The sequence below is a fragment of the Coregonus lavaretus genome, assembly GCF_964263955.1.
Source record: "Coregonus lavaretus genome assembly, chromosome: 16".
In the NCBI taxonomy this organism is placed as follows: Eukaryota; Metazoa; Chordata; class Actinopteri; order Salmoniformes; family Salmonidae; genus Coregonus; species Coregonus lavaretus.
The window spans coordinates 17,932,675-17,945,095 of record NC_140003.1 but is presented as its reverse complement, the minus strand read 5'-3'; the positions used below and the strand labels follow the sequence as shown (position 1 = coordinate 17,945,095).

Here is a 12,421-nt window from a genome sequence, read left to right as displayed (position 1 = left end):
CTATAATATTAGCATTAGCTGTGGCAAAAGGGAATTTCTTTACTGGCTGCCTGAATGTAGCATTGACATTGTCCATATGTTGCCTTTCTAGCTCCATGGACCTTATCTGTAAGCTCTGCTGCACGGCATGTCTCCACTGCCAAGACCAGTGTCAGGTCACGTTCTCTAAGCAAACGTCTGCGGGTGCCCTCATCAGTTATGCCAAGCACTATCTTGTCTCTGATCAGTTCATCTCTTAAAGCACCATATTCACATGTAGCTGCCTTTTCCCTTAGCTTAGTGACAAAGCTGTCAATGGACTCCCCGTCCTCCTGTTTGCAACAACCGAAAACATAACGCTCGTAGATAACGTTCTTTGCTGGCTTAAAGTAAAGTTCGAGAGCATCAAGAATAGCTGTAGCGTTACCTTGCTGAGCTGCTGTTAGGTTCAGGTTGTGTTTGTATACGTGTCGGCATTCAGCTCCCATTATAGTCCTCAAAGTGGCAGCCACTACCTCATTGTCCTTTTCCCGAAGTCCCGTTGCTAGTGCATAGTCCTCCCATTCACCTCTAAACGTATCCCAGTTTGTGCTCCAATCTCTGCTGAGCTTCATAACGGCGGGAGGGGGAATGTTCGCTGCCATGTCTAAACGGTGCTAACAACACAGAAGCTAACTAGCAAACTCAATCTAGCTAAGGACAATTCCGGCGACGTTTTACTCAACTAAGCTTTTTTTTGTAAACCAGAACAGGTGACTCTAATTTGCGGAAAGCATGGTTAGTTATCTGACTCTGACACCATGTTTGAATGTTAAATGACGAGACAGAGGCATTGATGCAAGTAACCAGTCTTGTTCAGTATATTGCAATAAATCCGGGTATCTCAAGTACACCGGTAAAACACGGGAGTTGCAGTAATTAACATTTACCAACAGATGGCATCATTGTGCCATCTTCCACCCATAACAAATGCCTGAATTGCTTCACCTTGCTTTTCTGGTTGCCTGGCAAGTTTCACCATCCAATTATTTCAGATCTACAGGAATGCAGGTTTCACCATGGCACGAACTAGCCTAGGCAGCCGATAGTGCATGGGAGCTAGATCTGTGGCGTTATGTTAATGATGAGAATTATTAGAATTTGGCAAAGATATGTCAATTATTGCATTATATCCATGCTGGCTTTCGTGGGCTACCTGAGACAAGAAACCTAAGTGGGAGGGCATACAGCTGTATGCACAATTTGCCTAAATGAGTAATGGAAATACTTCAACCTACATTTGTATTCAACGTTTAATGATTTGGGTGACGTCATTACATACAGCTGTTTTCAGTATAGTTCAATGGAAACGCACCCTAGCATGCAATTGTCACATCTATTTTCTATGTAAACTTTCACTGGACAAGTTTAATTGAAACATAGCTGCTCTTGCATGTGTGAAAACACAATCCTACTCATTACTCCATGTGCTTAATTACGTCACTTTTATTTTGAGCTAACTGACGTCATGATTTGACCAAGTGTTTTTTCATGTTGCCAGTTGTCTTAAAAGCACGATAGGTGAATCTCTCCCAAGTCTATGGATGCTCGTCTGAAGTAGAATAATTAATTGGTAATCAATGTCATTGTTGTCAAGGGTGCATTAATAAAGGCAATAAACAGCCAAACACTAGAACATTGTCTTTGAAGAGTTTATTTATTTGTTGGAGCTCAAACAAGCTGTGCAGATCTGCTGGCTACCCTTTTGTGTGAAGAAATCAGACTATCCAACTATTGTTACTCATTCAGAGTCAATGAAACAGTGGCGAGACATTGAGGTAAGTGGTTATTTAAAAAACTGGATGACATCTACTAAACACACTGTACTGATTCAGGGATGTGTGAATGGCAAGGATGTCTGGCAAGAGCAGAGCCAAAGGATGTCAGGGCAAAGGGTTTTTCTTGTCACCACACAACGCACTCCGGTTCACTTTGGGTACTTATACAACAGGGTGTGATGTTTCTAGGAGGAAAGAGATAAATGGAAATATAATTAACCATGCAAAGTTATACACAAAGGCTATACAAGGCAATTGGGCCTAAACATATTTACACTACTGCATCACACAAGTTAAGCTAAATACAATACTGTTCTCAATTGAACACTAAAGATAAACATGCATGAAGCTAAACATGCATAATATTGCAGTGTCTGAATCACATATCAATGAATATTGATGGCTAAATAGTAAGCGGCCCATGAAGAGCCTGAAGCTAGTATTAGCTGTTTGAATTAATCAGAATTCTCTCTCTCATAGTGCATCAAAATTATTTGCGCACGAGCACGCAGGGCAAAACGTAAGTACACACTCCCCTATTCCCAGGATGCAGGCATGCATAATAACAAATCAACATGCTATATTAATATATGAACCTGGTGAAATTCACAAAGTACTTTAACAACTGTTACACGTGTACTGTATGACAGAGTCATAGACCGTTTTATCAACATGAAAGCGAGGAGGATGGCATTGCCGTTTCTCTACAAGTAGGGTGAGTCAACATGCTTTTCTACATGCACAAACGCACACAGAAATCAGATCCATGGACAGCCACATCATATTTAGCTTACGTTGACTGGACTAAATTGTTTTTGGTATATTTTAGTTGTCACAGTATTAGACTAAGCAGAGGTGATTTGATTATGTTTAAATGTTAAAGTTGAAATGGTGCTGGAATAGTGGAGGCAGCTCCTGTTTTCTTTGCGACTTGCGGTAACACTCTTTTGGTTCTAAATCAATAGTTGTTTAGTGGTCCGAAAATGTCGGAAACATTAACTTGCTTGACAATGCTGTAGGTCATGTCTGTTACTGTACATGCAATATGCTTTGTGGACTTCACTGGACAGAGGTTGCTATCTGGTTTTGGCAACAATGTCATAAATTGAAAATATATAATTATGTTGTTTGGTGATTGAATAAATGTTTGGATCAATGGTTGCGTGGTGATAGATGTCTCCATACAAAATAAATGCACAATAAAATGTTAAAAATATATAAGACTTTCTGCATTACAGGTGTTAGCAGTTTGGAGTTTTGTACTAAGTTTTGAAAATTCACAACATGCTTATGAAAATAGCACCAAAGCGATAGATTTTTTGTTGTTGGCAAATACAGTACAGTGGTATGAAAAAGTATTTGCCCCCTTTCTAATTTTCTCTACTTTTGCATATTTGTGATACTGAATGTTATCAGATCTTCAACCAAAACCTAATATTAGATAAAGGGAACATAAGTGAACAAATAACACAACAATTACATATTTATTTCATTTATTTCATAAACAAAGTTATGCAACATCCAATTCCCCTGTGTGAAAAAGTAATTGCCCCATTTTACATTTACATTTTCCCTTACACTCAATAACTGGTTGTGCCACCTTTAGCTGCAATGACTCCAACTAAATGCTTCCTGTAGTTGTTGATCAGTCTCTCACGTTGCTGTGGATGAATTTTGGCCCACTTTTCCATGCAGAACTGCTTTAACTCAGTGACATGTGGGTTTTCAAGCATGAACTGTTCGTTTCAAGTCCTGCCACAGCATCTCAATTGGGATTAGGTCTGGACTTTGACTAGGCCATTCCAAAACTTCCAATTTTTGTTGCTTTTTAGCAATTTTCATGTAGACTTGATTGTGTGTTTTGGATCATTGTCTTGCTGTATGACCCAGCTGCACTTCAGCTTCAGCTCACAGATGGATGGCCTGACATTCTCCTGTATAATTCTCTGATACAGAGCAGAATTCATGGTTCCTTCTATTAAGGCAAGTCGTCCAGGTCCTGAGGCAGCAAAGCATCCCCAAACCATCACACCACCACCACCATGCTTGACCTTTTGGTATGATGTTCTTACTGTGGAATGCAGTGTTGTGGTTTTCGCCAGGCATTACTGGAACCATGTTGTCCAAAAAGTTATACTTTTGAATCATCTGTCCATAGAACGTTCTTCCAAGAGCCTTGATGATCGTCCAGGTGCTTTTTGGCAAACTTTGAGTCAACTTTTTGGATGAGATGGGTCCCATTATGCCTGGCGAAAACCAAACGCTGCATTCCACAGTAAGAACATCATACCAAAGGTCAAGCGTGGTGGAGATGGTTAATATGTTGCATTGCCATTTCAATAATCCCCATTTGGTCAACATTTCAGATTTAATCATTTCTGCAGTATCTAACACAGGATATCCTAGCAAGATCTTTCAAGAGAAATGTGACTCATGGTCTTTCGTATCAGTGGATGCAAGTTCCTGTTTTGCAGAAAATGTGCTCCTACACTTTCAGGGTATGCTCTTTCAGTTATTCTTCACTCCGAACCTAAAAAAAAATTCTGCATATGTATTCCCTCTTGAAAATAAGTGTCATTTATTGTAAAAACAAGTAAAGCATGGTCCTGATGTTTTCATATAGGGTCTTGTTTGGAACGATAGTTCCTGACCAACTTTACAATAAGGTAACATAACTTTTTTTTGTTCCCCTTGTCTTGTAGTTGGTGGATGGTGGTCTCATGTTTCTGCTCCTTAGTTTGACTAGGATTTCTGCACAGAGAGAAATGTCCTTAAACCCCACTACAATAGGTAATTACACAGGTATAGCATCTTCACATTTCACACATTTTACGTCCTATTATTACAAAGCATAGTGAATATATTGTACCTAGAACAATAGACCTCTTTTAGTCGGGTAATGTATGTTAATATTTTAGCAGAGTCCCCATGTAACCGATCTGAGGGGGATGCAACTACTGTGACAGAGGGGGAGGGCCTTAGTTTGCCAGCCTACCATAACCTGAGTGAGTTGGATTGGGCCAACGTGACTGAGTTTACCTGGTACAGAAACAGAACCCAGGAGCTCCCGTCCTCTGAGGAAGGGCGTGTGCATCATCATGGGCCGGTGCTCTTCTTCCTCCCCCTTTTAATCAACGACTCTGATCAGTACTACACCTACTGGTAATACAACAACAGTGTGTTGATGTGTGTGTGTTTAGGGATTAAATTGGTAATTCGGAGGTGGGGGAGCCCTATTTGGGGGGCTTAGGGTTAGGTTGAGGGTTGAGTCTAGGGTTAGTGTTGAACCTGGATGTGTACATGAAGCTAGGGCTAGGGTAGGCATGCACATTTAAAAGAAAAAAAAACTTAATGTCCCTTATCTTGCATGAACGTTGAATAATATTATACAGTGCATTCGGAAAGTATTCAGACCCCTTTACTTTTCTACATTTTGATACGTTACAGCCTTATTCTAAAACGGATTAAATAAAATACAAATCCTCATCAATCTGCACACAATACCCCATAATGACAAAGCGGAAACAGGTTTTTAGAAATTCTTGCAAATGTAAAAATAAAAATGGATACCTTATTTACATAAGAATTCAGACTCGGAATTGAGCTCAGGTGCATCCTGTTTCCATTGATCATCCTTGATGTTTCTACAACTGAATTGGAGTCCACCTGTGGTAAATTCAATTGATTGGACATGATTTGGAAGGCATATATCTGTCTATATAAGGTCCCACAGTTGACAATGCATGTCAGAGCAAAATCCAAGCCATGAGATCGAAGGAATTGTCCGTAGAGCTCTGAGACAGGATTCTGTCGGGGCACAGGTCTGGGGAAGGGGACCAAAACATTTGTAAAGCATTGAAGGTCCCCAAGAACACAGTGGCCTCCATCATTCTTAAATGGAAGAAGTTTGGAACCACCAAGACTTCCTAGAGCTGGCCGCCCGGCCAAACTGAGCAATCAGGGGAGAAGGGCCTTGGTCAGGGAGGTGACCAAGAACCTGATGGTCTCTCTGAATGAGCTCCAGAGTTCCTCTGTGGAGATGGTTGTCCTTCTGGAAGGATCTCCCATCTCTGTAGCACTCTACCAATCAGGCCTTTATGGTAGAGTGGACATACAGAAGCCACTCGTTAGTAAAAGGCACATGACAGCCTGCTTGGAGTTTGCCAAAAGGCACCTAAAGGACTCACCATGAGAAACAAGATTCTCTGGTCTGATGAAACCAAGATTGAACTCTTTGGCCTGAATGCCAAGCGTCACGTCTGGAGGAAACCTGGCACCATCTCTACGGTGAAGCATGGTGGAGGCAGCATCATGCATTGGGGGTGTTTTTCAGCGGCAGGGACTTGGAGACTAGTCAGGATAGAAGGAAAGATGAATGGAGCAAAGTACAGAGAGATCCTTGATGAAAACCTGCTCAGGACCTCAGACTGGAGCGAAGGTTCACTTTCCAATATGACAAAGACCCTAAGCACACAGCCAAGACAATGCAGAAGTGGCTTTGGGACAAGTATCTGAATGTCCTTGAGTGGCCCAGCTAGAGCCCGGACTTGAACCCGATCGAACATCTCTGGAGAGACCTGAAAATAGCTGTGCATCGACGCTCTCCATCCAACCTGACAGAGCTTGAGAGGATCTGCTGAGAAGAATGGGAGAAACTCGCCAAATATAGGTGTGCCAAGCTTGTAGCGTCATACCCAAGTAGACTCGAGGCTGTAATCGCTGCCAAAGGTGCTTCAACAAAGTACTGAGTAAAGGGTCTGAATACTTAAGTAAATGTAATATTTCAGTTTTTTATTTTTTATTAATTTGCTAACATTTCTAAAAACCTGTCATTATGGGGTATTGTGTGTAGACTGATGAGGAAAAACAACAATTTAATCGATTTTAGAATAAGGCTGTAACGTAACAAAATGCGGAAAAAGGGAAGGGGTCTGAATACTTTCCGAATGCACTGTATTTGAACTTACTCTGCCAATTGAAATTTGAGGCAAAATATCCACAAAAAACTATTATAACCGTCTTCAAAACGCGGGTCTCGTGTGTGGCAATAAAGATGTGTTTGCTCCTGACCTAAGGCCAAGCACAAGATGGAAGGACATGCACGCCGATATATGCATACTGACCAAAATATTGCAGGTGTTTACATGGTTTTGAGCATGTGCCAGATGATAGAAATATCAACGGCAGTACCGGTACTCTAAAAAGTCAGGTAAATAATACTTTCCTGTCGATATTTTGTCTCAAAATTCGACCCACTGAAGGACCAACCACACAGACAACTGGTATGGTAAAATGTAATACAATTTTATTAAACATTCTGGCTTGTAAGGAAACTTTCTACGTTTTTACACTGCTTAGTTTCAGGCTGTATAGACTCTTAGAAAAAACATTTATCTATAGCCTAAAAGGGTTATTCGGCTGGCCCCCAGTTAGAACCCTGTTTGTTCCAGGTAGAACCGTTTTGGATAACTGGTACACTGTGTATATTCATATGTTCCAGGAGAAAGGCAGCAAACACCTGCGTCATATTTGTGACAAAGGTGATTGTGGTCAAAGCCCAACCGTTCGATCACTCAGTCCTGTTCAGTGATATCTCAGATTCAGCAAACAAAATCCGTATCCCATGTCCTGACCCCGTGGAACAACTGTGCCAGGATGGAAAAGAAAACTTAGCCTGGTATAAGGTACTGAACATGACCAGAATGCTAACACAAACCTCAATCCTGCAAAACTATTTACCATTGGTTCTCAACTCCTGTCCTAAAGCTCATAAGTGTTGCACAGTTTTTGTTCTAGCCCAGCACTAACACCCAACTCATCATCAAGCTCTTGATTAGTGGAATCAGGTATCTTACTGCTAGTTCAGCAAAGAAGTTTGTCAAATTGTTTGTCTTTCATTTCAGAATTTCAGTCTCATTCCAAACGAGTCTGAGAGTAATCTGTGGGTGAATGGCGCCTCAAAAGCAGACGAGGGCATCTATACGTGTGTGTGCACGTGGGATCACAACGGGAGGGTTCTCAACACTTCTGCATCCAGGAGACTAAAGATCCAAGGTAAGTAGGTCGTGGCTTGATGACAGCTCTGTCAATCCACTCAGCATCTTATTTATTTGATTTTAGCTTTACTGAAACCTCATCCAAGATGGCAGCAGGGTCAGCAAACATAGAAACTCTAGGCTAAATTACAGTAGGTTATTAGGCTACACAAACAAACAGGATCAAAAGCAACATCAAAAGCAACCCTCATATCACGTGTGGTCTTTGAGGCAGCAACAATCATCAAAAACATCAATGACTACATTTTGAATGTATCCAAAAGTATCTTTCTGACTAAACTGTGCGTTTGTCTCCTTCAGCTCCCTCTGCCTCGCATCCTCCTCAGATCAACCTGCCTAGAGACGGAAGCACAGAGACCACTGACCTGTGTAGGGATCACACCTGGCTCAAATACTTTCAAATACTTGTGTTGTGCTTGATTTGGTTTGCCCGGTATATCTCTCCGTCTTCGTTGTATCTCTTGTTCTTCATAGACACCACAAAGAAGTTGAGGTGTGAAGCATTTTGTGGGCAGAACATTGTAGACAACTGTCACGTGTCGTGGCAGATGAACGGAGTGACAGTGGGTTCGCAGCAGCAAGGCTACTCAGTGATCACCACCAGGTAGGTACGCACGCACACACACATGGATGCACGCATACACACAAGCATACACACACTTGTTTTTGAGAACATGGTAACAGAATTTACACAGACCCCAGATTCACCATTGAGAATTCACTGTGTGAATATTTTGTGTGTATGTGTTACTGTAGCGAGGTGGAGGTATCTTCAATGCGGAGTATCTTCACGGCTATCCTGACCATAGACACAGTGACTATCAAGGACCTCCAGTCAGAGTTCAAGTGTGTTGCCATGAACGACCAGAAATTGATTCATGCAGTGGTGACTCTCAAACCAAGATGTTAGTGCACACACACTTACACAAACATCACTCAGACACACATCCACATGTCACACAAACAAAATCACACATATACACTCTGTAACTTTCTTGGTGTTGTGTCCTCCATGTCTTCCCCCAACAGGGTTTATATTTATGGGTCTATGTGTGGCATTGCTGCTCTTCTTCTTGCTAGCTGCTGTAGCCGTCAAAGTGTTTGACATCGATCTGGCTCTCCTCTTCCGTGGAGTTTTCAAATGCTATGATCGATCTGAGGGTAAGAACATCTAGCCATAGACTAAAGTTTACTGATGCTATTTCACTAAGATATTTCATTGTACAGAAATGCTTATTCAGCCTACATTATCTGTATAGTATTGCGTACCATATAAACATATTACTACATTTAGTTTTTAGTCACCACACAGGAGCACTCTAACCTTGTACTGTACAGTAAATGTCTCAATCGGCCCACTGATTGTGCAGTGCAGTTGTCACGCCCTGACTCAGAGGACGCTTATATGTTGAGTCAGGGTGTGTATATTCCTTGTTGTGATTTTCTATGTTTAGATCTAGTATGTCTAGATTTAAGTTGGCCGGTGTGGTACCCAATCAGAGGCAGCTGTCGCTATTGGCACTAGTGGGTTGTGGGATCTTGTTCCGTGTTAGGTATGTTGTTTGTGTACCTTGGACTTCACGTTTCGTTTGTTGTTTTGTCGTTGTTTATTCGGTTCAAATAAACATGTATGCATATCGCTGCGCCTTGGTCTGACCCATTCATCAACGAACGTGACAGCAGTTGTTTGCAGTAGGCCTTTCGCAACAGGTCCCGCCTTGGGTCAATCCCACTACTAGTGTAGAAGTAATGGGCCATTTATACTAAAATAACTCAATTTCAGTTCAAATAGAATTTAATCAAATCTCTCAAATCTACTCCTTTCATGCTGAGGTTTGACAGAAACCTCCTCTTTGTCTGTGTTTTCAGATGGGAAGGTCTATGATGCTTACATTGTCTACCAAATGGATGGCATAGACAAAGACATGGACGAGAAAGTGTTTCACTTTGTGAGCAGCGTTCTGCCGACTGTCCTGGAGCAGAAGTGTGGCTTTAGACTCTTCATCCACGGCAGAGACGACCTACCTGGAGAAGGTTGGTTCTTTCAGACTGTGTCCTGCCCTCTAAGAAGCAAATGTAACAGTAATAAACAGTACCAAAGTCGAAAGTTAACTTCTCCTGCTCCTCTCTGTTCTGTTGTCCCCAGACCGCATGGAGTTGGTGGAGGCCTGCATGCGGCTGAGCAGGAGGCTGATTGTCATCCTGACCCCCAGCTCAAGCTCAAGGTCAGGCTCAGGAGGTCAAGGGTCATGGGGCCAGTGGGGCTACTCGTCATCGTTGACCTCAGCGGAGGACTATGACTGTCAGGTGGGGCTCCACCAGGCTCTGGTCCACAGTGAGATGAGCGTCATACTCATCCAGCTGGGAGACATGGGTGAGGGGGGCTACACACACCTGTCCCCCGGCCTGCAGCACCTGGTCCGCAAGAGTGCCCCCTTAATGTGGCAGGAGGGAAAGCGTGGGTCGACGTTGCCCAACTCAAGCTTCTGGAAGAGGGTGCGTTACATGATGCCTTGGCCGCGCCACTCAACTAGTTTTGACAACCGGTTAATATGACTCTTCTATGTGAACGATCAGAAGGTCTGAGGACTTGAAGTGCGGTTGGAGGTCTGGGATTCTGTTATAGAAGAGAACACCCCAGGTTGTCTCTGAAAATCCTTATTCCAGTCATAGAAATATAATGAATGATTCCAGTGCTGTGCAGAGATATACACAGGTTAGCTGAGAACGTCACAAAAACGATGTGTACGCTTCAATGTGGCAGAAGGCAGTGTGTTGTGATTCTGGATGGCTAGCAACAATGAATAGAAACTGCCATGTGGGGAATCGTAAGTGGCTAATTTCAGCTAGTGTTATCTTGTTCTTGGTACAATGTGTTGTTTTTAGGGATTTTCACTGATGTCACGTCAATGCGAAAATGGCAAAAATGTGCTAGCTAACTTACAACTGTAATGATGTGTTTGAGAGACAAGTGCTCATTGTGCAACTTTATTTATGTTTTCAATAAACATTGGAGACTAAATATAGTTTACATGTTGTCAATCTAAGCCAACACTGTCTGTTTTGCCCCATATTTGTGCACAATTCGGTTATATTGCTAAACAACCAACCGGTCTATGGCAGCTGCCATAGTGACATATTGACTAAGGTCCTAAATCAATTGAAATGTACATTTCCAACCTTTTGTGTAAGTAGACAAGTTTCTCAAGAAAAGCGTGTCGATTATTATGTCAAAACAAAATGAAGACAAGGTAGTCTACTGTATGTTGCTTTTGTGCTTGTAAAGACTTGCCTCATTTACTCAAGCCTTGCAATAAAGATAAATGCTATCGTGTTTCTGTCCAATTTTGTCAGCCTGTATTGGTTCGTGTGGATGGTTTGGTTAGCTGCTGTACTGATGTTTACGCGCTATTAGCTGCTGCTGCTGTATCTAATCAGACCTCATCTCCCACCATCTGGTCTCATGACATTTAGACTCTGCTCTGGCACACACCTTCTCATGTAACACAGACCCAAACACACACACACACCTGGGGACATTCTGTACATTTTTGTGTGTGTGTTGGAAATATACCTTTTTTGAGTGACTAACTTATCTGATGCCCTGAAGATAGTCACTGAATAAACTGGATGTGGAAAAAGCCACGACTGTCAATCTGAACAGTCAGCATTACAGATGCCATGTACTGTAGGCAAATTATGAAAGTGATAACTGCTGCCACAGAAAATCGATCAACATATATGTTTTCTTTTTCTGGTAGCACTTTGTAATAACTCTACGTAATAAAGCATAATAGATTAGTAAATAGTTTATTCATCATTTATTAGTCATTACTCCATTCATAAGATGTTTAATATAGGTCCTTATTAACCATTTACTAATCATAATTAATCATTAGTCTTTTTGTGTGGCCTCATCTGAAGTGTGGGCTATTTATACTTTATAAATGTTTTGAGTGACCAGTGTAATTTCTCACAAAAAGATGGACATGCCATTTCTGAGTGATGTTATATCGATTCCTGGGGTCATTTCATGTGTATCTGAGCTATTGCCGTTCAAGCAGGCAGAAATACAGCAGGTATGACGAGTTTTGTATTTCATGCCTGCTTGAACAGTGAATAGATCAGATACACATGAAAACAGGAAATCAACCCAGGAATCGATAGATCATCGCTCAGAAATGCACAAAAACGATATAACATTCAAAATGGGTGAATCTTTCCCTTAAGGTCTCAAAATAGCCTAGAACATATCAATGGTTAAAGACTAACCACACAACACAGGATGGTATAGGAAATATAACAAACATTTAATTCACAAAAACTGTTGTGAAACAACTGTTGCATGGACTTGAGGAAGACTTGTAATGTGAATGTTTTGCTAATGTTGTCAACCTCGCGAACACAAACTAATCATAAAACGGGGAGATCTACCTGCCAGTTTTTCTGTAGTGGATTTTTATTCCTTACTACTGATACAGTATGTGATTGAGGTATAAATGTTACATGTATGATTTGCAAGTAGAAATGTATAACCTTTAAGTGCTTCAGTCTTTAATCTTTATACCA

The 12,421-nt window shown here is 41.5% G+C and overlaps 1 protein-coding gene and 1 long non-coding RNA gene across 2 annotated transcripts; both read left to right on the top strand.

Moving 5' to 3' along the window:
- Window positions 1-4,181: 4,181 nt before the first annotated feature.
- LOC311143903 lies at window positions 4,182-4,583 on the top strand. The gene is made up of 3 exons (XR_014614452.1): window positions 4,182-4,294; window positions 4,420-4,462; window positions 4,534-4,583. It is a non-coding gene; the product is annotated as an uncharacterized lncRNA (long non-coding RNA).
- A 112-nt stretch (window positions 4,584-4,695) lies between these two features.
- On the top strand, window positions 4,696-11,185 carry LOC311143424 (interleukin-1 receptor-like 1; the record flags this gene model as incomplete). Its single annotated transcript, XM_084179244.1, has 9 exons — window positions 4,696-4,958; window positions 7,297-7,480; window positions 7,700-7,850; window positions 8,153-8,221; window positions 8,327-8,456; window positions 8,609-8,757; window positions 8,882-9,013; window positions 9,722-9,886; window positions 9,999-11,185. 9 exons carry the CDS (start codon window positions 4,696-4,698, stop codon window positions 10,406-10,408), a joined length of 1,653 nt encoding a protein of 550 aa, XP_084035370.1. The 3' UTR covers window positions 10,409-11,185.
- Window positions 11,186-12,421: the final 1,236 nt, after the last annotated feature.